Genomic DNA, 26042 nt, shown 5'->3' with positions numbered 1-26042 from the left:
AAAATGTTTAATTTTAATTTTTAATTTTTATTTATTTTTTTGAGACAGAGTCTGGCTCTGTCGCCCAGGCTGGAATGCAGTGGCGCAATCTCGGCTCACTGCAAGCTCCGCTTCCCAGGTTCACGCCTTTCTCCTGCCTTAGCCTCCCGAGTAGCTGGGACTACAGGCACCCGCCACCATGCCCAGCTAATTTTTTTTGTATTTTTAGTAGAGACAGGGTTTCACCATGTTAGCCAGGATGGTCTCGATCTCCTGACCTCATAATCTGTCCACCTCAGCCTCCCAAAGTGCTGGGATTACAGGCGTGAGCCACTGCGCCCGGCCTAATTTTTATTTTTTAATTTTTTTTTAAGAGATGAGGCTCACCATGTTGCCCAGGCTGGCCTCAAACTCCTGGACTCCAGCGATCCTCCTGCCTCGGCCTCCCAAAGTGTTGGGATTACAGGCGTGAGCCATGGCACCCGGACTGAAGTATGGACTTTCACAGCAATGGGAAAGAAAATCATAATCCCAGCAGAAAGACCTGCCGGCTACCTCCGAGGGCCTCTGAGGCAGGGTGGGGTCTGACTCTGGCTGTGAGGACACAGTAGGGTAGCAGGGCAGCCTCCAAGCCCCCACCGCTCACAGACAGAGTCCGGTGAGTTGGCCCTGGGGAGGGGGTGCCCAGGAAAACCTTCTTGGAGGACCAATGTTTCCTCCCCTGTGAGTTGGGGGCACTAACACCAGCCAAGACATGGGATCGCTGCAGGCCCTGGGGAACTACAGGCTCCAGGTAGGGGCCTCCGAGACTCCTGTTCAAGGACAAAGGCAGGACCGTCTTCTGCTCTTGGCAGGCATGACCAGACAGAACCCCAGCCATGGATGAGGCCTCCCTGCGTGACACGTTTCCGCCCCTGGGGCCCTGGGGCAAACACTTCTGGCTGAGTTCTTTCAGGATTATCAGATGAAAAAGGCGAACGTACGGCAGAGGGTGGGGCTGGCCTCAAAATGCACACACCGTGAGGGGGCAATGCCCAACCCTAAGCCACTGGGGTGCCCAAGGGGTGGCGTGCGACCGGTGGGCGTTAAGCCTCAGCGGGGAATGCTGGCTGAACGGGTTTCTGCTTGGCCAGAGCCTCCTTCATTCTGAGAGTAAACATTCGCTTCATTACCGGATTTCTGCAAAGCGCACTGGCGATCACGTTCTCAGGAATACTTTGAAAAGCATTCCACCAACATTATGGAGACATTAATGGATTTCTGAGCAGTATTAAAAATTCACCCACCACCCCACTCCACTATCAGGTGTGTGTCTCCCTCTGCAAGGTAACTGTCGCCATCTTCCTTTTCTTGAGTAACGGCAGAACATCCAGCTGTGTGGGTGGACCGTGGCCTACTTACCCACCTCTCTGCTGCCGGACATTTGTTTTCTAGTTTTGTTTGTTGTTAGAATTTTTTTTTTTTTTTTTAGAGACAGAGTCTTGCTCTGTTGCCCAGGCTGGACTTGAACTCCTGGGCTCCTGGGCTCAAGTGATCCTCCTGCCTCCCAAGTAGCAGGCACACACACATATCACACTAGCTAACTGTTTTAAAATGTTTTGCAGAGACCAGGTCTCAGTATGTTGCCCAGGCTGGTCTCAAACTCTTGGGCTCAAGCAATCCTCCCACCTCAGCCTCCCAAAGTGTCGGGATTACAGGCATGAGCCACTGTGTCCGTCCAGCCCAGAGTTCTTTTTTTTTTTTTTTTTGAGATGGAGTTTTTGCTCTTGGTGCCCAGGCTGGAGTGCAGTGGCGCAGTTTCAGCTCACTGCAAACTCTGCCTCCCGGGTTCAAACGATTCTCGTGTCCCAACCTCCCAAGTAGCTGGGATTACAGGCAAGTGCCACCACACCTGGCTAATTTTTTGTATTTAGTAGAGACGAGATTTCACCATGTTGTCCAGGCTGGTGTCAAACTCCTGACCTCAGGTGATCCACCGGCCTTGGCCTCCCAAAGTGCTGGGATTATAGGCGTAAGCCACTGCACCTGGCCTAGAGTTCTTTTTTAAAGTTTTTTTCCCGCAAGAGTGGAAATCTCAGTGACTCCTTGTGCCAAACTGAAACACAGAGACCGAGCCCAGGAGTTTGAGACTAACCTGGGCAACACAGTGAGACCCCCATCTTTAACAAAAATTAAAAAATAGGCCAGGCGAGGTGGCTCATGCCTGTAATCTCAGCACTTTGGGAGGCTGAGGCAGAGGACTGCTTGAACCCAGGAGTTCGAGACCAGCCTGGGCAAAGAAGTGAGCTCCTGTCTCTATAAATGATTTAAAAATTGGCCGGTCATGGTAGCTCATGCCTGTAATCCCAGCTACTCGGGAGGCTGAGGCAGAAGAATCACTTGAACCTGGGGGGCGGAGGTTGCAGTGAGCCCAGATTGCGCCACTGCACTCCAGCCTGGGCAAAAGAGTGAAACTCCATCTCAGAAAAAAAAAAAAAAGCCAGGTTTGGTGGCACGCTCCTATAGTCCCAGCATCACAGGAGGCTGGGGCAGGAGGATCGCCTGAGCCCGGGAGGTTGAGGCTGCAGTGAACCATGTTCCCGCCATTGCACTCCAGCATGGGCAACAGAGCAAGATCCTGCCTCAAAAAAACAAAAAAAAACAAAAATTTGTCAGGCATGGTGGCATTCACCTGTAGTCCCCAGCTACTCTGGAAGCTGAGGCAGAGGACTGTTTGAGTCCAGGACTCCAAGGCTGCAGTGAGCTAGGGTGGCACCACTGCACTCTTGCCTAGGAATAAGAGAGACCCTATTTCTAAAAAAAGAAAAAGAGCCTGTCATCCCAGCACTTTGGGAGGCCGAGGCGGGCAGATCACTTGAGGTCAGGAGTTTGAGACCAGCCTGGCCAACATGGTGAAACCCTGTTTCTACCAAAAATACAAAAATTAGCCAGGCATGGTGGCACACGCCTGTGACCCCAACTACTCGGGAGGCTAAGGCAGGAGAATCACTTCGCTTGAACTCGGGAGGCGGAGGCTGCAGTGAGCCGAGATCACGCCATTGCACTCCAGCCTGGGCAACAGAGCGAGACTCTTTCTCAAAAATAAAAATAAAATAAAAATAAAAATAATTAAAATAAATATAATAAAATTTAAAAATAAAAATAAAATAAACAAAAAGAAACACACAGATGGATATAAAGGGCTGACAGCGCCACCCACACTCACCAGGACAGAAGACGCACAACCCTTGTGAGACGCCGCTCGGTCAGGTCTGCCTGCTGGTATCTGTGCAGCCGCATCTCTGCATGTTTTATGCCTTTTCCAATATTCTTATCCTACTCTGTCCACATGACAATAGTATCAGGAGCATCTCTCATGAGTTTAAAATTTCTTCAAAATCCTGTCTCCTCGAGGGACTGAGGACTATTTCCTCAACAAATCCCTTACTCCTGAAATGTGCAGGCTGTTTCTAGTTTATTGCAAAAGCTCTGGAAAATACCTTTAAAAAACACATCGCTCCTTATTCGTTCCTTAACTCTCAATGATTGAATTCCTGAAGAAGAAATTATTGGAGCAAATACTTTTTTTTTTTTTCCCTACCAGAAGGGGTCTTGCTCTATTGTCCAGGGTGGAGTGCAATGGTATAGTCACAGCTCACTGCAGCCTTGACCTCCTGGGCTCAAGCGATACTCCTGCCTCAGCCTCCTCAGTAGCTCAGAATACAGGTGCACATCACCACACCTGGCTCATTTTTTGTAGAGGTAGGGTCTCACTTTGTTGACCAGGCTGCTCCCAAACTCCTGAGCTCAAGTAATCCTCCCACCTCAGCCTCCCAAAGTGCTAGGATGACAGGCGCGAGCCATGCACAGCCTGGAGCAAACCCTTTTGAAAGGATTTTGGCACAGGCTGGTGCCTCACTTTCCCATAGGGGAGGAGTAATTTGCATTGCTGTCCCTTTCGCTGCAACTTGACCAGCAACGAGTTTTAATTCTTTTTTTTTTTTTGAGACGGAGTCTTGCTCTGTTGCCCAGGCGGGAGTGCAATGGCACAATCTCGGCTCAGTGCAACCTCTGCCTCCAGGTTTCAAGCAATTGTCCCACCTCAGTCTCCCAAGTAGCTGGGATTACAGGCATGCACTACCATACCCAGCTAATTTTTTGTATTTTTAGTAGAGACAGGGTTTCACCATGTTGGCCAGGCTGGTCTTGAACTCCTGACCTCTGGCAATCTGCCTGCCTCAGCCTCCCAAAGTACTGGGATTAACAGGTGTGAGCCACTGCGCCCGGCCTGGGTTGTAATTCTTTGTGCAGTTCCGGCCTGTTGGATAAGGCCTGCTGTTAGTGATCTTAGTGATCAACAGACCTCACAGATTCTCTGAATTTGAAGATGGAAAAATCGGAGTGAGGGTCCCTGTCTCAGGAAGGTGAAGCCACCCCAACCTGCCATTTTGTCACCTTTGCCCAGGTGATGCTTGAGAAGAGAAAGAAGAAAAAAAGTTTTTGAAAGCTTATAGGCTCTTACCTTCTTGGTGTCCCATGCTTGCTTGGAAAGGTTTTTGTCTGCCTCTGATGTGGTCTCTTCCATTCCTGGGACTGTTAACAGTAAGACTAGGGAGGTGGGAGAGGAGAGAAGGAGAATCAGAGAAGAAATTTCTTTGCAGCCGCATAGTGGCAACAGGAGGACACGTCCCTGACACACGGAGTCACGGCCATGGTAAGACTGCAACTGTCCTAACGGGAACTTCTGTGGACTGTACTAAAACCACAAAAAAGGGCTTCATGACAAACAACAACAACTTTATTAATTAATTAATTTATTTATTTATTTATTTATTTAGAGACGGAGTCTCACTCTGTCGCCCAGGCTGGAGTGCAGTGGCACAATCTCAGCTCACTGCAAGCTCCACCTCCCGGGTTCACGCCATTCTCCTGCCTCAGCCTCCCAAGTAGCTGGGACTACAGGTGCCCGCCAGGACGCCAGGCTAATTTTTTTTTTTTTTTTTGTATTTCCAGTAGAGACGGGGTTTCACTGTGTTGGCCAGGATGGTCTCGATCTCCTGACCTCATGATCTGCCCGCCTTGGCCTCCCAAAGTGCTGGGATTACAGGCGTGAGCCACCGTGCCCGGCCCGACAGCTTTAAATAAGTCAGAGAATCTGTGACTTAAGAAAAAGTAGGCCAGGTGTGGTGGCTCACGCCTGTAATCCCAGCACTTTGGGAGGCTGAGGTGGGCAGATTGCCCAAGGTTAGGAGTTTGAGACCAGCCTGGCCAACGTGGTGAAATCCCGTCTCTACTAAAAATACAAAAATTAGCCGGGCATAGTGGTCGGGACTCATAATCCCAGCTACTCGGGAGGCTGAGGCAGGAGAATTGCTTGAATCGGGGAGGCAGAGGTTGCAGTGAGCTGAGGTCACGCCATTGCACTCCAGCCTGGGCGACAGAGTGAAACTCTGTTTCAAAAAAAAAAGAAAGAAAGACAAAGAGAAACAAGGCTGGGCACAGTGGCTCACACCTGTAATTACAGCACTTTGGGAGGCCGAGGCAGGCAGATTACTTGAGCTCAGAAGTTTGAGACCGCCCTGGGCAACATGGCAAAACCTCACCTCTACAAAAAATAAGAAAGTTGGCCGGGTGTGGTGGTGCTCACCTGTAGTCCCAGCTGCGCGAGAGGCTGAGGTGGAGGGCTCCCTTGAGCCTGAGAGGTAGAGGCTGCAGTGAGTTGTGATCATGCCATGGCGCTCCAGCCTGTGTGACAGAGCAAGACCCTGTCTCTAAAATAAAATAATATAAAACAGCAGCTCTGGAGCCTGAGGATGTGTGGATTCTGCTTCCCACAGAAGAGGCTGAACCAACGTGGGCCTCAGAGGCGTCAGGCTACAGAGAACAGCCAAGAATCTCTCCCAAGAGCAGCTGCCTAGCTTGTGTGTATATTTTTCTTTCTTTCTTTCTTTTTTTTTTTTTTGAGATAGTCTTGCTCTCCCACCCAGGCTGGAGTGCAGTGGCACCTTGGCTCACTGCAACCTGCGCCTACCGGGTTCAAGAGATTCTCCTGCCTCAGCCTCAGATTACAGGCATGTGCCACCATGCCCAGCTAATTTTTATATTTTTAGTAGAGACGGGGTTTCTCCATGTTGGCCAGGCTAGTCTCAAACTCCTGACCTCAAGCAATCTGCCCACCTCAGCCTCCCTCCCAAAGTGTTGGGATTCCAGGTGTGAGCGACCGCGGCCGGCCCTAGCTTGCACGTTCTGTTCCGCATCCACTACTTGATCTTGCTTTCTGCTCTGGGCTGCTGGCACCCAGTGGCTGAACCTTTATTGAGCCCCCGGCACCAAGCACAGAGGTTCAGACCCTGTCACTCAATGCTGATGGAGGTAGGACCGGTGCACTCGTGGCAGCAGCAGCCCCGTGAGTCAGCCACAATGTCAGCCAGCCCCAGAGCAAGAAGAGGAGAGGGAGAGTCTGAGCGACGGGATGGATGGGCATCAATCAAGGCTCTGGAACCAGCTGGGCCTGAAGGTGCCTTTCCTTGGATCTTTCAGTCAAGGTAAGAGTAAACATTTCCCCATTTTCTTTTTTCTTTTGAGACAGGGTTTCACTTTGTCGCCCAGGCTGGAGTGCAGTGGCGTGATCTTGGCTCACTGCAATTTCCACCTTCCAGGCTCAAACAATTCCCCCTCCTGCCTCAGCCTCCCGAGTAGCTGGAACCACAGGCATGTGCAAACACGCCCAGTTAATTTTTTTGTATTTTTGGTAGAGACAGAGTCTCACTATGTTGCCCAGGCTGGTCTCAAACTCCTGGCCTCGTGATCCGCCCACCTCGGCCTCCCAAAGTGCTGGGATTGCAGGTGTGAACCACCACACCCAGCCTATTTCCCATTTTCTTTATGCCTGTTGCACATTTCATTTTTTTTACTTGTAGACCCATGATGAGCACAGCCAGACAGGCCAACCCTTCCTTGTTGAAAGCCAGGCTGCGAGGAGGCAGCCAGGCCAACCCCAGCCCTGTCACCACCTCAGGCGCTCCTAGGAGAGTGGGGATAGATGATGTGTCCCTGCCAAGCCCCCACTCCAAGGCCACCAGGGGTCCCACATCACAGCTCCTTTCCCGGGTTACAGTGTCCCGGGGGATGGTGACATCCTGGTGCCCACCCCTCAGACGTCCTGTGTTTGTGGGGACCTAGTAGGACAGGCAGCAGCCTCAGAACAGCCTGCTCATTAGGAATAGCAGGGAAGCCCCAGGCACTGCCGTCCTCAGCACCCCTGGGTGTTCCAGAAGCCTCATTTTCATTATGGAGATATTCTCCTCTCCCTCCCGTCTCTGCTGCACACTGAGCCGGAACCCCAGAGTGAGGTTCTGGCCAACAGTCCTCCCTCCTCCTCCTCTTCCTCCTCCTATCAGCAGAATCTCCCTTGCGTGTTAACCACCCACTCGGTGAATGGCAGCAATACAAGCATAGGTATGTGAGCCCTAAGCACGTGCAACTCCCTGGCTTCAGTGCCTTGGGCCACACCAGGTTCCCTGGGGCTGGCCTCAAGCCTCCAAGCTCCCTTCTCTGATGGCACCGCCCCAGTTTTTAAGACAGCATATGCCCTCCTTGAAGGTTCCCAGGGTGCCGCCTCCACGCCCGGCTTCAAATTGGAGCCAAGGACCTGGGTACAGATCTGCCCCCGCCGCAGGGGTGTGCATGGCTCAGCTGGAGGCGACACTCTGGCCAAAAGTTGGGAAGAGACGGCCTCTTTCTCACTCGCTATAGCTGGGACAGGCCCAGGGGCTGCAGGCGAGGAGAGTTCTCAGCAGCAGAGCCAGGAAACAGTCCAGTGGGAAGCAGTGGAAGGAGCTGAACCTGTGGCTAGAGGTCGACCCCTGGCCTGCTCTGTCGTGAGCTGACAAATGCTCCTTTGCGTGGGCTTGCTGCCGCTACATTTGAAACAAGCATCTGTGCAGCACCCAGACTTCATGGCCACGCCCTCAATCCAGGAATGGGAGCCAACATGCGCCTGCAGGGTTGTTTTCTCTGCCTAGAAAACTCCTATGCACTCTTCAAAATCCAACTTAAGTAGCACCACCTCTGAAAGTTTCCGATCCCTTCCCCCAATCCCTTAGCATGGTCTGAGTCTTCCTTTGAAGGGCCATCTGCGCACAAGCTTGTGACCTCCTGGAGAACAGGGGTTACCTGCTGGACTTGCCTCACCCCAGCAGAGACACCCGAGTCCCCTGTCCATACCTCTTTTCTGGTGCACGTCCTGGGACCCACTGGTAAAGGATTCTGGCTGCGTGGGCGTCATTGTGCTCTGGTGCAGGGCGGAGTCAGAATTGGTCCTGGTGGGGAGGGAGGAAGAGACAATGAGCCTGAGCCCAAGGCAGACAACGCGACAGTCCTGATCCCAGCTGGGACATGCTGGACGGACAGGGTGGCAGCTGTGGATCATTTTTGTGAGCTGCTGCACCTGAGCAAAGCTCTCAGGGCCTCATTCTAAAAAGAGCCACCAGAGTGACTGTGGTGTTCATCTGCAAAGCCCATGAAAAACAAAAAGCAGCCAAGCAGCCGGGCGAGGTGGCACACGCCTGTGGTCCCAGCAACGCAGGAGGCTGAGGTGAGAGGATCACTTGAGCCCAGGAATTCAAGACCAACCTGGGCAATAGAGCAAGGCTTCTTGGCTTTGGGGAAAGGACAGTGCCCTCCTGCTGAAACCTCCCAAAGAAGGAGCCCCACAGGTGCCCAGCCTTGGGGTACGAGCCTCCAGCCTGTCACCAGGTCCCCTCTTAGTGACACAATCAGGTGACTGTGCCCTCTGGGATGCTCAGTGTCACACAAACCCAGTGTGATAGGTGGAAGGGGCTAGGAGAAGGCCCCGGAAGGAATGAAGCCACTTACAGGCCCCCGTGGTTGGGAAGCCAACCTGAGGCAGGAGGTCTTGCTTCAACCAGCCCAGGAGAGGCTCTTCCCTCTGCCTCCAGGGACCCCATTTCCCTCTGGGAACTGATGGGGAGAAGGCACAAGGCCACCCAATCTGCTCCTGGCTGCAGGTGCCTCAAGAGTGGGTCCCCAGAAAGCCTCCTTGGCTGCCAGGCAAAATGTGGGTACAGCCACCACCAGCTATGTGTCTCTGAGCAAGTGTTCTGACCTCTGTGTGCTCAATTTCCTCATGTCTAAAATGGACTACAATGGAGATGAACACACTGCCCATTCCATAAAGCTCCATTCATTTTATATAAGTTAATGAATGTGATGGTGGGAACAGGTCCTGACCTATGATATGGGCTTGGTGAGAATTTAATATTGTCGTATATATATATATTTTGAACAGCTTGCTTACTTTTCTTCTGTTTACTAACGTGTGTGTATGTGTGTGGTGTGTGCCCATGTGTATGTATGTACATGGTTTTTCTTTTTTTTTTTTTTGAGACAGGGTCTCACTCTGCCCCCCAGGCTGGAGTACAGTAGCATGATCATGGCTCACTGCATCTTCAACCTCCCGAGCTCTAGTGATCCACCCGCCTCGGCCTCCCAAAGTGCTGGGATTACAGGTGTGAGCCACTGTGCCTGTTATACATATTTCTATTGTAGTAAAATATATATAACAGCCAGGCACAATGGCTCATGTCCTGTAATCCCAGCACTTTGGGAGGCCAAGATGGGTGGATCACTTGGGCCCAGGAGTTTGAGACCAGCCTGGGTAACGTGGCAAGATCTTGTCTCTCCAAACAAAAAAAAAAAAAAAAAAAATTAGCTGGAAGCAGAGGTGGGACGATTCAGTCTGGGAAGTCGAGGCTGCAGTGAGCTGTGATCGCGCCATTGCATTCCAGCCTCAGTAACACAGCGTGACCACGTCTCAAAAAAAAAAATTATATACACACACACACACACGTTTGTATACATATGTATGTAAATATGTGTGAATGTATGCATAGTTTTAACTGTTTTTGAGTGTATAGTTCTGTGACATTAAGTACATTCACATTGTTGTGCAACCATAATCTATATTATTGTATGTTTTTATGTTAACTATATTATTGTTATTTTAGGCCTTTGAGACAGGGTCTCGCTCTGTGGCCCAGGCTGGACTGTAGTGGCATGATCACAGCTCACTGCAGCCTTGACCTCCTGGGCTCAAGCAATTCTCCCACCTCAGCCTCCCGAGTAGCTGGGAGTACAGGCGCGCACTACTACATCTGGCTAATTCTCTCATTTTTTGTAAAGATGGGATCTTTCTATGTTGCTCAGGCTGGTCTTCAACTCCTGGGCTCAAGTGATCGCCTGCGCTGGTCTCCACAAGTGCTGGGATTACAGGCGTGAGCCACCGTGCCTGGCCTGTATTTTTCCTAATCTTCCATCCTAAATGTATTAATATAATTTTATCATCACATTTTTAATGGCTGTTGAGTAACATGGGTACCTGCACTGAATGCAGCATTAAATAGGAAAGAGCAAGCTACAGTGCTGAATATGCGGTATCGTCCCACTTTCTTTTTCTTGCGATGAAGTCTCACTCTGTCACCTAGGCTGGAGTGCAGTGGCTTGATCTTGGCTCACTGCAACCTCTGCCTCCCGGGTTCAATTATCCCGCCTCAGCCTCCTGAGTAGCTAGGATTATAGGCATGCGCCACCACGCTGGCAAATTTTTGTATTTTTAGTAGAGACGGGGTTTCACTATGTTGGCCAGGCTGGTCTCGAACCCCTGACCTCAAGTGATCCGCCTGCCTCGGCCTCCCGAAGTGCTGGGATTACAGGCCTGAGCCACCACTCCTGGTCCCACTTTTGTTTTTGTTTTTTTTGTGTGTCATAAATGGGGGGAAGGGAAATGTTAGAAGATTCCCCAAAGCTGGAACTCCTGTGTTTCAGGGTGAAGGCTAATTTCTAGAAACTTCTGGATGCATCTTAGTTTGGTCATTTTTTAAGCGACTGTGTCCTGCTTTTCCACATGTAACCATGATGAGAGTTTGGTTTTGTTTCCAACAAGAAGGGGGCGGGGGGGCTCCAGCCACTGACCTTCTCCAGCTGGTGTCCGCGGGTGGTGAGAGGTACACGGTGCCGTAGGGGCAGCTGTCGGCGTGAGCGTGAGTTAAGGGGGCCAGTGGCACTGCCCGAGACCCCGCCTCCAACAACACACTCTCAGCCCAGGGCAGGAAGCCCCGGCTGGCTGGCTGGGTTCGGCCTGGGGCCTGCAAACAGCTGGGACCAGTAGGGCAGGGGGCGTTTCCTGCCGGCCTTTCCTGCCTGGCTACAAGCAGCCCCCGTTCCAGGGGCTCTCCAGGGGTACGGCCCTGTCCACCTAGCACTCAGCACTCTGCTCCGTGAGTGCACGTGCGGGCTGCACCCCTTCCAAGGGAGGGGGTTCTGGGCTGTGAAAGTAGGGCCTGTGGGGGCACTGGGGAGTCTGAGTTCAGCTGACCCTGGACTGGACTCTCCATCCTGGGCTGACGGGGTGGCTCCTGGGGCCCAAGGGCTCGGTCTGGGGCCCAGCTGGTCGAGCTCCCCCAGCCCACGGAAATGAGAACCGGAGAACAAGCTTCTCTGTTCTGGAGAGCCGGGGGATCCCGGGAGCAACCTGAGGCCGCTCAGACTCTGGTGTTGTGGGGCCCGGCTGGCTGAGCACCAAGGGGCGGCTGAGTTGAGGGGGAGGGGGGGACTCTGGCTGATCTCTGCTTGACCGAGTCGCAGAGGCGAATTTTACTCCTGTCTTACAGAGAAGGAGCCTCCCTTGGATGCGTCCGGGTCTCACACAGACCCCCTTAGCCCCACTGCCTTGGCTGGGCTGCCCTCCGTGCAGCGCGTAGGAGAGGCCTCATCAGCTCACGGCCCTGACTGTGGGCTCCCTGCTCACGGCCTTCCTGGCCCCACTGCCCTGCCAGGTGTCTAAGCCCTCTGTGGTCAGGTATCACCTTCCTCAACTCCTGCCTTGGGAGCTGTTCCCTGTGCCCTTTGAGCCCCCAAGTCTGGCCAAAGGCTCTAGGGCTTGTGGCACAGCCTCCTCCAGGAAGTCCCCCAGGCTGCCCTGAGATCAAGCCTCCCAGATGGTGCTGCCCTGATTCTGTCCCCAGAGCTGGAAGCAGGCAGCCCTGTCAGAACCTGCTGGGTAAACTTGGGATCCTGCCGGCACCGACAGGGCCTGGCCCCCACCCTCATCCTCTGGGAAAAAGGATATCTGCCGTCCGTGTTTGTCCACTGACAGAGGCCGGCGGTGTGGGGAGCCGAGCCGGCCACGCTCCCGGTACACCCTGTCCACCAGCCCATGGTGCCGGGTGGTCCGGCTGGTGTCCAGGCCCGAGGATTGGAAGGGGGTCTGGGGGAGGAGGAGATGGAAACAGAGAGAGAGAAACCCAAACAATGGTTACCAGCTGTGGCCCCAGCGCTGGCCCCAGAGTCTGATCGCAGGGCCCCCCACTCCGGAGCACCCTCGGCCATCGCTCCACAGCCTGGGATGGGCTTCTTCCTTCAGCCCCAGCTCCCTGGCTCTCCAAGCACTGGGGGGCAAGGGAGGGGGTGTGAGCTGGGGTCCCGGGAGCCAGGGTGGCAGGGGCGTGCAGTGCAGCTGGCATGCACAGGCCAGGCAGAGCGGCACAAGCTCGGGGCCAGCGCCCGCCGGGTGCCGGGGGTGTAACCGGCCTGGGCAGCCCTCCTCCCCAGCCTCACCAGGTGCAGACAGGCCTCCGCCCTCTCTCTCCAGGCCTGGACGGCCTCCTACCCCCACCTACGTCATCCCTGGAGGGGCCTGCCAAGAGACGGCCCAGGGGCTTCCAGCCCAGGACTGTTTCGGGGCCCACCTGGCCAAGCGCGAGTTCCTGGGAGGCTTCCTTGTGGAGCCCAGGGCTGCTCTTGATTGAGACGCGGCCCCCACACACCCTCCCCCGCAGCCTCCTCCAGGCACTCCAGGCACCACCAGAGCCAAGTACAGGCGCCTTCCGGAGCCATGGCCCACTGCTTGGCTGGACGGGGCTTCCTCCCAGCACCTGGGGCTGACACCAGGCTGGCCCTCCCCAGGCCCTGCTACATGCCCGGCCTCATGCCCCCGGGGCTGCCAGGAGCCCGCCCTGACCCTGTGTTGCCCACTTGCCATCTGACCGGGGTGAGATCAGCAGGCTCTGCCAGCTTTGGAGGCAGCCAATCCCCCAGTCCGGCCATCTGGCCCCTGAGCCCTTATGCCTTCTCTGGGCAGCCGGGCAAAATGAGACTCTGATACTAAAGTGAGTCTCCTCTCCAGAAGCCTGTCCATGGCTAGGATCGCTGCTTTGTCCCAGCCTCGGCCAGAGTTCAGGGCTGACTACTGTCCCCAGCCCTGGGGACCCCCAAGTCTTCCTTCGATCCAGCATGAACTCTGCTGGTTTGGGTCTTTCTGTGGCTCTTGCCCCCAAAAGGCTGTGGGCATGGGAGACGTGGGCCTGTGACGATGAGGGTGGGAACTGTGCTGTCCAGCGCACAGGCTCCTCAGGGCAGGGGCCATTCATCTCCTTCCAGAGATGCCTTGAAGCCCAGAGGGAAACTGAGGCAGCCAAAGCCGAGTCAGAGGCAGAATGAAGTGGGGGCTGGCCACACCCGGGCTCGCCACATCCTGCCTGCTGGCCTGGTTTGGGAGATGCGTGCACATGTGTGTGTGTGTGTTTGTGTGTGTGTGTGTGTGTGTGTGTGTATATAGGGACGGACCATGCAGCTTTGGGGCACATGCTTGGATTCTGCTCTGCTGGACCCCAGATGGGGATGCGCGGCTATGGCATCTGCCCCAGATGGACCCCAAGAGTCCCCAGGGCCTCTCGACGCGACCATACGCACTTCCCGAGATGGGGGTGCGGAGTGGATCCATTTCCATTTGGCAGACGGGACACCTCCACCTCCCTGGGAGCCGCAGGGGCGGCCGCTTGGGGAGCTCAGGGATCCCCAGCGCCCGCACACGGGTCGGGGTCTTGCAGGCTGGCGCCGGGGACGCCGCGGCCTCAGCCTGGGGGCTCATTTACCAGAGAGACAGGAGCCGCTGCCAGGGCCTCCCCCAGAAATCCGCTGGGCTGAAAATGCAAAGAACCGAGACTTTGAGACGCTGCTGACTTGCCTGGCCCCAAAGGCGGGATGAGTGGGACCTCCCCCCAGGCTGTGGGCCTCGGGCGACAGACACCCAACAGGGTCCTGTGCCCCTCAGCCCCACTCAGGCTGAGCTTACAAGGTGCCCAGAGAGACTCTCCTCCAGGGAAGAGGGGACAGGAGAAACAGGAAAGGGAGAGAAGGGCAGGAGGGGAGAAAACCCGGCCGGGAAGGGCTGTGACAAAGAACACGCCCAGCATCAGTGATGGCCCACACTCAGTGTATGCCGGGGGAGGCGCACCGTGGTGGCCAGCCCAAGGATCCCTGCCCTGTCCAGCGGCGGTGCAGGTGGCAGTGGAGCTGGTGGGTGACTCGGGAGGGGCCCTGGCTCCATCTGGCCTGTCAGTGGCCATGGCTGTGTCCGAGGTGGTTTTCTCAGCCACAGAGTAGGTGTGACCCCCCCAGGGGGACCTGTCCATGCAGAGCCCAGACACCGTCCTGGGGGTGGCCCTGATTCATAGGCCAGCTCCCTCAGCCCCACTCCATCCCCATTTCCACCCGCAGACCAGGGCCAGGGAAGAGGGCCGCTGTGGGCCTTATCTCCTGTTTACGATAAGGCTGTGCACGGCGGCTGTGTGGCCTGCGGGAGCCGCGCTGTGTGGGCCTCTGCCAAGAAACGTTTGCAGACAAGTGGGGTCAGGCCACCGGGCCTCCTTCTGAGAATTGCTGGGCTTGTGGATTAGTGAGGCAGGACAGAGCCAAGCCCCAGTGGCCCCGAGCGGTTCCCGCTGCCGCACAGCCGGCCAACAGGTGTAGCGGCTGCCGAAATGCTGGAGGCCAGATGGAGGGCTCGCCTCGGGGTCTGCTGATGGGGAATGGGCTGCGGGGGATCCTGGTGCACCCTGGTGGGGCCACTCTGCTTCCTCTGGTTCCCAGGGCAGACAAGGAGAAGGCAGGGGTTGGGTGGGCTCCACCAACTGTCTGATGACCCCAGCTATCCTCAATGTCTGGCCCCCAGTGGGAGGCTGGGGGAAGCTCCCCACAATGGGGGCAGGGCCAGGGGGTGGGGCACTCACCTGGAAGGGCAGGTCCATGGTGCCACTCCCGATCTGGTTCACGTTGGGCAGGGACCCGCCATAGTACTGGCCACGGCTGGGGCCCAGTTGCAGGTACTGGGATTTCTGGAGCTGGAGCTGAGAGAGAGAAGCCACCAGCTGCGGGAGGGGTCACCTCCCAGGCTCACCTCAGAGTGCCAGCCCCAAAGGCACAAAAAGACCCAAGTGGTGGGATCGACAGCCTAAATGCAGAAGTTTGCAGGACCTCATGACCCAGATGCTTAAGGAAACCAGGTGTCCCTCCACCAAAAATGGCAGAATCAGAAACCCGAGGTGCCGGGACGGCTCCCCAGGCAGGGCAATGCACCGTGCAGAAACCCATGACTGTGAACCTGGGGAGCTGGCTGCCTTGCTGCTGACTCGGCCAGTCAGTGAATGAGTAAGAGAGGCACTGGCGGGCCTGCAGCCTGCCAAGGAGGCCCCTCACCAGCCCAGGGGAGCCATTTCTTATCACGGTCAGAGGCTGTGACTTGGCAGGCCAGGCGGCTTTCCACTGGCCTGAATCGGAGGAAGCTGTCTCAGAAGCGTGGTGATGGCCTTCAAAGCGTGGGACTTGTGATCCCGATGGCAGCCCACACAGAGCCAGGGCAGCCAAGTCAGTCCCCCAGACCCAGCTTGAGTTCTAGAGGGTCCTGAGCCCCATGTTCCTTCCTCGTGGTCCCTCCCAGCCTCTTGGGGGATGGGCCCAGCTGAGTGCCTTCATCTCAGCTGTATCCCTGCTTCCCACTCCCTGAGGGCATCGGGGCACAGAACCAGGGGCCAGGAGCTCCCTGACCGGTCACACTGACTCTGAACAGGGCTGGAACCTGGCCTCCTCCCCTTCATGTGGCTGATGCTGATTTGCCAGTAACAGAGGCCCCTGACCCAGGTGGCACGACCCAAGGCCCTTGGGGATGCTGGTCCATGATGCCCGCCATGCAACTGGGGGAGGCAGCCACTGTGAAGAGAGGCGGGGCTGGGCAGGCAGGAAGGAGGGGTGGTTGTCCACTCTGGCCCGGCAGGGGCGGTTGCTAGGGTGGATACTGTGTACACAACAAGGCCGACTCGTTCCTTACAAACAGCTCCTGGCAGTGCGTGGAGAGCTGGCTGCCCCACCGCCCCAGCTTCCTAGGGGGCCCTGGACACCGGAGGCGGAAGTAAAGCCCGGGAACTGGCTGCCTGCCTGGCTGAGCACCTCGCCCAGGTAAACAGCTGTTTCCTGTGAGCTGAAGTGGAGCCGATAGTAAGATTAACCTTGTGTGTTATTGGGTGGCTCTCGAGGGCTTGGGGGTCCGGCCCAGGGTCTGTGCTGGGAGCCCTTGGTGGCCGCTGGCCAGACACATACACAATGAACGTCCACAGTGTCCCTCCCAGCAGTCACACCAGATGAAACAGGCCAGCTCCGGGCTGCAAGCGGAGGGGGTGCAGGGTGGGGGTCCTACAGCTCCCACCCCACACCTACCTGGGCATAGGTCGCCCGTGGCCTCCTGTGACTTTCTCCACCCTCTTCTGTGTCCAAGTAGCATGACAGAAACCTGTGCTACATTCACCTCTCACTGACTGTATGGCCCTAAAGGCTGTGACCCCTCCTGGACCTGTGTCCCCCACCTAGAGTGAGTGCTACAGGCAGGTGTGAGAGGGACACACGACGTGTGACACAGCAGGTACTCATGCCACATGTGCTTTCTACACGGGCTGAGCCGCCAGCTCCCAGGAGGCCAGACATCAGGAGCAAGAATTCCCTGAAGCAGCTTTGTTTGCACTATGTCCCTGGGCCACAGGAAACCTGGGATGTGGGGACAATCTACAGGACTGGGGACACACAGAACTCTCATGGTTCCCAAGCCCCATCTCTGTCCAAACCTTGCCCACAATTCCCAGCTCCTGTCCACTTTGCTGGAGGCACTCAGGCTTCGGAGCACAGCCCCTGGGCCAGGGGTGGACACTGTGGGGACTCTGCTCTTCTTTTTTGTTGTTGTTGTTGTTTGTTTGTTTTTTTGAGATGGAGTCTCGCTCTGTTGCCCAGGCTGGAGTGCAGTGGCGCCATCTTGGCTCACTACAACCTCCACCTCCCAGGCTCAAGTGATTCTCCTGCCTCAGCCTCCCAACTAGCTGAGATTACAGGCACCATGCCTGGCTAATTTTTTTTTTTTGTATTTCTAGTAGAGACAAGGTTTTTTACCACGTTGCTCAGGCTGGTCTCAAACTCCTGACCTCAAGTGATACACCCGCCTCGGCTTCCCAAAGTGTTGGGATTACAGGAGTGAGCCACCGCGCCTGGCCTCTGCTCTTCTTTTGGGGAACCCCATGCTCATTCTTGGTTTTGCATGAGGAGTTGTACAGCAAAAGGGTTAAGCTGGCCCCAAGAGAGGTCTGGCCTTTGTCCCCAGCTCCTGGGAGGTGACCTGCAGGAGAATATCCTGCCTGATAAGAGTGTCATTGTGTGCCTGAGGCCTTGGGCTATGGCAGAGTCTGCTCACACTGTGGTTTTAGGGTGGGAGTGTGGGCACATCAGCTTGACATCTGGAGGGACTAGAGACAGGTTGGCCATGAGGGTGGTCAGCCACGTCTACAGGACCAGCCCCCAATACAGACCCTGGACATGCAGGCCAGGGGAGCTTCTGCGGCTGGCAGTGCTCCATGCTGGGAGAATTACGCACTGTTCACATGAGGGGCCGACTGGAGGCTCCGGCTTGGTTTCTCCTGGACCCTGCCCATCTGCCCCTTCCCTTGGGTGATTTTTTTTTTTTTTAAGATGGAGTCTAGCTCTGTCGTCCAGGCTGGAGTACAGTGGCACTATCTCGGCTTACTGCAACCTCCGCTTCCAGGGTTCAAGCAGTTCTCTCACCTCAGCTTCCTGAGTAGCTGGGATTACAGGTATGCAACACCACACCCAGCTAATTTTTGTATTTTTAGTAGAGACGGAGTTTCACCACGTTGGCCAGGCTGGTCTCGAACCCCTGACCTCAAGAGATTCGCCGGCCTCAGCCTCCCAAAATGCTGGGATTACAGGTGTGAGCCACCACACCCAGCCTCCCTTGGGTAATTTTAATGTGTCCTTTCGCTGCAATAAACCATAAGCATGAACAAAACGGCTTCTGGGGAGTCATTCCAGTGAATTTTCTAGCCAGAGGGTGGGCTCGGAGACTCCTGAGTCTGCAGGAGCTGACTTTCCCCCCCGGCCTGGCTGGAACCCCTGGGAGCAGGGTCCTCCTTTCTCTGGGGTCTCAGGGTGGTGGGATGCCAGCTTGGACTCTGCCCCTGCGGACCTCTGGCCTCAGCTGGAAGAACTGCCAGATGTCACTGCCCTGCAGGTAACATCACAGCTTTTCTCATCACCACATCACAGTCCCCTGCCCCCCACCACGCTGTGCTCCCCAAACCACTGAGACCCTGAGGACAAGCTCTGTGAACCCAGCAGCCAGCCCAGGGCCTGCTGCTCAGCAGCGCCTGCCGGTGGAATCCACAAGTGAACAAAGATGTGAGGGGGTGAATGAATGAATGAATGAACGCTGCTGCACCCCCTCCACAGCTGACTTCACAAGCCAGGTGACAGGCCCGTCTGGAGGCTGTACAAGCACTTAAGATTAAAACCCAGGAGGCCTCAGTCGGCAGCTTGGCCACTCACTTCCTCAGCTGGCCCAGGCAACACAAGCTACCTCAAGGTGTAACCCTCACTTGGAGCCAGCGGCTAGCTCTGGAGGGAGCTCCTGGGATGCCACAGCAGCTCCAGCCTGCCCCACACAGAGGCTCGGGGCTGACCTGGGACTCAGGTGTCCCGTCTCCACACCATCCCCATGGCTGTCAACAAGCGGGGCCACAGGTGAAACAGCTGAGGCCTGGAGAAGGCATCCGGTAGGAGTCGGGAAAGCTGCAGCTCCCAGGGCACCCCTCACTCATGGCCTGTGGGCCAGATAGATGGGCATCTAGTCCTGGCTGTCCGGCCGAGAGTAGACCCCACTGGCGATTTGGAGGGCCCTGCTGAGGGCGAGTGGGTGCCCCATTAACCACGCTTTGCCTCCGGCCTCCCCAGCCTCATTCCCTCCAGCCGCCCAAGTCCCAAGGTGCCCCCAGCTTGTCCTTTCCCCTCTGACCCCCCATGCAAGGCCTGACGGCCCCTCCTTAGAAGGGCATCCCCAACACCCCTGCTCAAGAAGCAGCCCCCCAAGTCACAATCGCACCACCCTCTGGCTTTGTTGTTGTTGTTGTTGTTTTGAGACGGAGTCTCCCTCTTGTTGCCCAGGCTGGAGTGCAGTGGCGCGATCTCAGCTCACTGCAACCCCTGCCTCCTGGGTTCAAGCGATTCTCCTGCCTCAGCCTCCTGAGTAGCTGGAATTACAGGTGTGCCACCACACTCGGCCAATTTTTGTATTTTTAGTAGAGATGGGGTTTCGCCATGTTGGCCAGGCTGGTCTCAGACCCCTGACCTCGGTGATCCGCCTGCCTCAGCCTCCCAAAGTGCTGGGATTACAGGAGTGAGCCACTGGGCCTGGCTTAGCTCTCCTTTCTCTTACAATTAAAGAGAAAGGCCCACCCTAATCCAGGACGTTCTCATCTGGAGGCCCTATTTCCAACTACAGTTGACCCTGAGACAACACGGGGATTGGGGAGCCGACCCTCATGCAGCCAAAAATCCAAGTATAATTTTTTTCTTTTTATACTTTTTACTTCTATGTATTTATTCATTTATTTATTTTGAGACAGGCCCTCACTCTGTCGCCCAGGCTGGAGGGCAGTGGCACAATCACACCTCACTGCAGCCTTGGCTTCCCAGAATCAGGTGATCCTCCCACTTTGGCCTCCTGAGTATCTGGGGCCACAGGCACAAACCACCATGCCTGGCTAATTTTTAACTTTTTGTAGAGATGGAGTCTCACTATGTTGACCAGCTGGTCTCCAATTCCTGGCTTCAAGCAGTCCTCCCACCTCAACTTCCCAAAGTGCTGGGATTAGAGGCATGAGCCACCGTGCCCCACTCCAGTATAACTTCTGACTCCTCCAACACTTAACTAATAGCTTACTGTTGACTGGAAGCCTCACTGATAATATGAGTCGATTAACACAGATTTGGTATGTTCTACGTATTACATACTGTATTCTTACAATAAAGCTAAAGAAAAGAAAATGATACTAACAAAATCATTAAGGAAGAGAAAATGTTTGCTATTTGTGAAGTGGAACGGGATATCCCAAAGGTCTTTGTCCTCACTGTCCTTCACGTAGAGCTGGCTGAGGAGGAGGAGGAGGAGGTGGAGGAGGAGGAGCAGCAGCAGGAGGAGGGCGGCGGTTTGGTCTTGCTGTCTCAGGCATGACAGAGGCGGGAGAGAATCCACGTATGAGTAGACATGCGTGGCTCAAAGCCATTGATTCAAGAGTCAACTGTAAGGTCACCTTCCCAGGTTCCAGGAGTGAGAGTGTGGACATATCTTTTTGTGGGACATGATTCACCCCTCTACAGGGCTTTTGAGGGTGTACCAGTACATGCCACTCTCCAGATGGGAAAACTGAGGCCCCACATGCCTGAAACTTAACCTCTGCGTGACCAGCATGACTGAAGTCACATGGCCCCTCCTGGGACAAGTGTTACTGAAGCCACCCGATCTCAGATGAGGGCTCGCCAGCATCAGTGAAGGCACGTGGGAGGCAGATGTGGACGCAGAAGCTCTGACACTACCAAGCTGACCACAGGGACCCCCGCTCCTGATACAGCCTGCGCCGGGACCCCCTCACACAAAGTCCTACCTCCCCACCTGACCCCTCTATAGAGCCCTCCATAAAGGTGGCTTCTCAGGCCTCCGCTGACCCCCACCCCTTGCTGACAGGACCCTCGTCCTGAACACCCACCTCTGCCTCTGTCTGTGCCCACGTCCACGATCCTGCTGAGTCTACGCCCCCTGCCCCGTCCAGGCAGCGTCCACAGGGCTGGATGGAGCAGGGGCCCCGAGGTAGGGGAATGGAGGCCGGGTGGCCCCAGTGTAACGTGCCTGTGGCTACTTCTCCAGGATGTGGAGAGATGTTCAGGCAGCACCCAGTCTCCCAGGAATCCTGCACAGGGCACAGCGACACCCCCACCTGCCGGCCCTTCCTGGGGCTCGCTCTGCAGACCGGCCAGCCTTGGTCAGGCCCAGAAGCAACTGCCATGGCAACTGGCCAAACTTCTAATGAGACTGAGGGAAGCAGGCGGGCTGATGGCTGAGCTTGGCCCTGCAAAGCCGTGGCAGACCCAGGGCCTCCCTGTGGGGGGCCAGGGAGGGAGGCGCTGTCAGTGCCAGTCAGGCCTCAGTTTCCCCCCCTCTCCACCTCTAGGCTTCAAAGTCTAGTCTCCAGTCTCCAAGACCACTAGGCTCCAGCTCACATGCTTTCTCCCGGAGCCACCAGTCGCTACGTCCGGGCCTTTGCACGGGTACTGCCTGTACCAGAAGGCTCTTCCCCCTGGGTCCACCACTGCCCAGCACTCAGCCTCCCCCAAGGGGCTGCCCTCTGCACGGCCCCTCCCCTGACAGTCCAGATGGGGAAACTGAGGCTCAAGAAAGCATAGAGACTGCCTGAGTGCAGAGGCAGCATGCACCTCAGCCTGAGGCATGGCTCTACAAGAGGAAGGTGGGGAGCGAACGCTTTCTCCAGCCCTGCGAATGCACAGGACACATCTGGATCCTGGATCCTGGGAGCTGACCAGGACCCCGGGGATTCGCACCCCTTGACCCTGCAGCCTCATAACTCGGGGCTTCCCAAGATGGAGTTCTGGGAAGGCTGATGAAGGCAGAGGGACCCTGGAATGGGGAAGGAGGCCTGGGCCTCGGAGGGATCTCCAAGCATCCCAGCAGCCACAGGCGGGGATGTGTGCCGACTTGAAGGACACCCCCACAGGGCAAGAGCCTTCATCCTCCCATGTCCACGCTGGCTGGAATCCCTGCTGCTGGCGTGAAGCCCAGCTGGGTCAATAGCTGAGAACCAACCAAGGCTCAGGCACCCACCCGCTCAGCCAGCCCGGCTCCTGCCCCACCACGGCAGTGTCCCCACCTCCCCTGCCAGACTCAAGGCAAGAGTCTGCCCAGCACTGGGCATGGTTCTAGGTTCGGTGGACGTGGCAGCCAGCCAGATGGGCACTGCTCATACGAACCCACAGCCCAGAGTGGGCAGCAAGCATTAGATCTCCGGGCAAGTGGTGACTGTGGGAGCTTCAGCCTGAGCCACTGTGCGGCCGTGGACTGGCAGAGACACAGCACTGGGGAGCCTTGCAGGGGAGGAGGAACAGCAGGTACAGAGGCCCAGGACTGGGAGTTCATAGGGTCTGGGATGGGCCACCAGGGGTGAAATACGGTCATCGAGGGAACGGAAGCTTCTGGAGCCACTTACCATCAACAGCCAGAGCAGGACTCTTCCCCTAAGGGCTCCAGGCCTCTACTGTGAGGCCTCACCTGCCCATGCTGCCCAGAGCCGGCCCCACAGCCCTGTCACCGCCCCTGCCCCAGCACTCCCGGGGGACATGCCATCTGCTCCCTGCAGTTGAGACCTCGGCTTCAAAACAAGGCCTGCAGGAGCTGGTGTGCACCTCGATCTAGTGCGATGCTCAGGATCCCTCGCTCCCCGGGGGCTCCCCTTGTCACTGCCCTGGATCAAGCAGAACAAAGGAGGTGAACACCCTCCAGGCCGGCTTTTAACCAGATGCGCCAGCAGGGACGGCATCCCCAGTGCCAGGAGGGGCTGATGCCAGTGTGAGAAGGGAGACAGGGACGAGAGCCCTCAGGCCTCTGCCCAGCCCTGGGGCGTCCAAGTCTCTTGACAGGCACCCCCAAAGCTCCAAGTGATGTCGGAGGCTGCAGCAAAGCCTTCTGCCCCTGACTTGTAGACATAGAACTTCCCATGTCTGACCCTCAAGCCTCCTCCTGTGCTCCTCCAAGGGCCCAGCAAAGAGCCCTAGATCTCAGCATTTTGCTCAGATGCCCGTCGCCATCACCTGTGCGTGTTGTGGGGGAGGATTTTCTGCCCAGACGCCTCGCCATAGGGGTAAGGGATGCATGCCCGGCATCCCCTGACCGATGCATTCTCCCGGAGGCCGGCGCTGGGTAATGGCCGCAGGGTACACAGGGAATGTGGGAGCTGCTGCCCACCTCCAGGCGCTGGGTCCCAGGGGAACAGGACAGGCTAGTGACTGAGGGGATCACCTGCTGTGTAGCAGGAGCTGCCAGCCCTGACGGACCCTCCCCAGGGAGCTGCCACTGCCCACCTCTGGAGACTGTGTGTGTGGGAACACAGCTCGGAGCAGAGAGGCCACAGCCTGAGACTGACGTCCCACATCTGTTTTCTTTCTCTCTCTTTTATTTGCGACAGGGTCTTTGTCTATGGCCCAGGCTGGAGTGCAGCAGCACGATCAGGGCTCACTGCAGCCTCTTGGGCTCAAATATTCCTCCCACCTCAGCCTCCTAAGTAGCTGGGAGTAGTGGTGTGCACCACCATGGCCTTTTTTTTTTTTTTTTTTCTGTAGAGACAAGGTCCCCCTATGTTGTCCAGGCTGGCCTCAAGCAATCCTCCCGCCTTGGCCCCCAAAGTGTTGGGATGACAGGTGTAAGCCACTGTGCCCAGCCCACCATTGGTTTCTCTCTGTGGCCTGTTTCTTTTTAATTTTTTTAAAATCTTTTACGTGAAAAATATACTTTCAAAAAAGCTGCAATAAAATCCACATAAAAAATTTACCATGATCTTGTTTGAAAGTGAATGATTCAGAGGCGTTTAGTACACTGTCAACCATCACCTCTGTCCGGTTCTAGAACATTTCAATCACTCCATAAAGAAACCCCATCCCCATCAGCAGTCACTCCCCATTCCCCTCCCCCAGCCCCTGGCAGCCACTAATCCGTTTCCTGTCTCTGTGGATTTATCTGTTCTGGATTTTTTTTTGAGACGGAGTCTCACTCTTGTCACCCAGGCTGCAGTGGAGTGGCGCGATCTTGACTCACTGCAACCTCCACCTCCCGGGGTCAAGCGATTCTCAGCCTCCCAAGTAGCTGGGATTACAGGCACACGCCACCATGCCCGGTGAATTTTTGTATTTTTAGTAGAGATGGGGTTTCACCATGTTGGCCAGACTGGTCTTGAACTCTTGACCTCAAGTGATCCGCTCACCTTGGCCTCCCAAAGTGCTGGGATTACAGGCAGGAGCCACTGCGCCCGGCCAGCCCCTCTGTTTTCTTACAGGAGTTGTACACTTCTTTGGTCCATTTAGGTCTTTGGTCCATTCTGAGTTCATTCTGGCTGTCAACTTTGTTTTTGCCTCAGTCCCTCCATGCCGTGGGTCCCCACGTTTACTGAGAGCCTGGTGAGAAGAGCCGAGCTGAGCCCTCGCTGCATGGCTGGTCCACCAGAGTTCCTCAGTAAACATCTGCCGAGCTTGGGAAGCGATAAGGAATGATGATGAGAGCATCACAGGCACGTGGATTCCAAGCTGAGTCTCCTGGGCCCTGGAGACACTCCCCTGCTGCCTCCTTGCTCCCTCCACTCGTGTAAATACAGAACCACATACACAAACACCAGGCCTGCCTCGGAATGCCTTTTATCAGGCATGGTTGCTGCTGCCAAATTTCCAGACCCAGCTGAACAGAGGGTCTGCCATGAGCACGTTTTGTTTCTCTTGTAGGTGGCGGCTGGGACGTGTGAAGGGTCCCTCGGGGGCTGAGCGCACACAGCTGGCTCACAGGGGCCTCCCTCCCCACAAAAGAGACTATAGCCCTGCCAGCTGGCCAAGGGCCCACCCTGGGTGGGGCCTTGCAGCAGTCCTAAGAGCGGGGAGACACAGCTGCACCCTTATTTTGCAAGCTGGTAAATTGAGGCACTAAGGGAAAACAGGAGGGGCCTCAGTTACAATCCAGGCTCTTTCCCCAGCCGGGAGGGCTGTCTCTTGTCATCATTTTTTTTTTTTTTTTTTTTTAAGAGACAGGTATTGCCCTATTGCCCAGGCTGGAGTGCAGTGGAGTGAACACAGCTCACTGCAGCCTCCACCTTCTGGGTTCAAATGATCCTCCTGCCTCAGCCTCCCGAGTAGTTGGGACTATAGGTGCCCGCCACCATGCTCAGCTAAGTTTTTTATTTTCAGAGATGGGGTCTTCCTATGTTGCCCAGGCTGGTCTTGAACTCCTGGCCTCAAGTGATCCTCCTGCCTGGCCTCCCAAAGTGCTGGAATTACAGGTGTGAGCCACCACACCCGGCCTCCTGTCGTTATTCTGAAAGGCTTCTGGAGTATCCCCAGGTTTAAAGATCTCTTTTCCTTCCCCCAGAGGCAAACCCCAACTCCCCACTGGCGGCACTCAAGGCCCTCCCCTGCCTTTTGCCACTGGGCCCTGCACCTACCAAGCCCTTGTCTGGAACCTTCCACAATGGTTACCATTCATCATCTGGGACTCAGTTCAAGCACTACCTCCCCAGGGAGCCCTGCCAGACCCCCAATCCCTGCATCCAAAATAATCCTCTGTCTTAGCAGCCCAGGCTGCCATAATAAAATACCAAAGACCAAGCAGCTTAAATGACAGAAATGTCTTCCTCTGGACAGAATGCCTTCCTTCTGGAGGCTGGAAGTCCAAGATCAGGGCCCAGCAGTACCCAGACCAGGTTCCAGGTACAGCGCCTTTCCTGGCCCTGGGGGGCCACCTTCTGAGTCCTCGCATGGTCTCTCCCAGCTGTGTGTGCTTAGAGATCTCTCTTCCTCTTCTTACGAGGTCTCCAATCCTAGAGCTCGGGACCCCCGCTTATGGCCTGATTTAACCTTAACTACCTCCTAACAGCCCCACCTCCAAATACAGCCTCGCTGCGGGTGAAGGCTTCAACGTGTGAGTTTGGGGGAGACAGAATTCAGTCTGTGGCATCTGCTCACAAATAAGCCGCCTGCCTGTGTCTTTCTGCAGGCCAACAGGCCCTGCCCCTGGGGGCCCAGCACCACCCCCAGGAATTACAGGAACTGTCCATAGACAGGTGTATCTGAAACTG

At 55.8% G+C, this 26042-nt stretch overlaps 1 protein-coding gene across 11 annotated transcripts in view; it reads right to left on the bottom strand.

The window, feature by feature from the left end:
- The window catches only part of CRTC1 (CREB regulated transcription coactivator 1), a 95305-nt gene that overhangs the window by 20037 nt on the left and 49226 nt on the right, over positions 1–26042 (bottom strand). For 6 of the 11 annotated variants that reach the window (XM_063658782.1, XM_054464993.2, XM_054465001.2 and 3 more), the window contains exons 2-7: positions 15048–15164; positions 13911–13958; positions 12107–12244; positions 10951–11012; positions 8185–8279; positions 4481–4566 (exon numbers count right to left, since the gene is read on the bottom strand). In XM_063658782.1, the coding sequence (XP_063514852.1) occupies positions 4481–4566; positions 8185–8279; positions 10951–11012; positions 12107–12244; positions 13911–13958; positions 15048–15164 (546 nt within the window). The remainder of the gene's footprint in view (positions 1–4480; positions 4567–8184; positions 8280–10950; positions 11013–12106; positions 12245–13910; positions 13959–15047; positions 15165–26042) is intronic. The other 5 variants (XM_054464994.2, XM_054465000.2, XM_063658781.1 and 2 more) reach the window with 1 other exon arrangement.

Source organism: Pongo pygmaeus, chromosome 20, assembly GCF_028885625.2.
Source record: "Pongo pygmaeus isolate AG05252 chromosome 20, NHGRI_mPonPyg2-v2.0_pri, whole genome shotgun sequence".
In the NCBI taxonomy this organism is placed as follows: Eukaryota; Metazoa; Chordata; class Mammalia; order Primates; family Hominidae; genus Pongo; species Pongo pygmaeus.
Note: the sequence above shows the minus strand (reverse complement) of the source record. Positions and strands in the feature narration are given on the sequence as shown.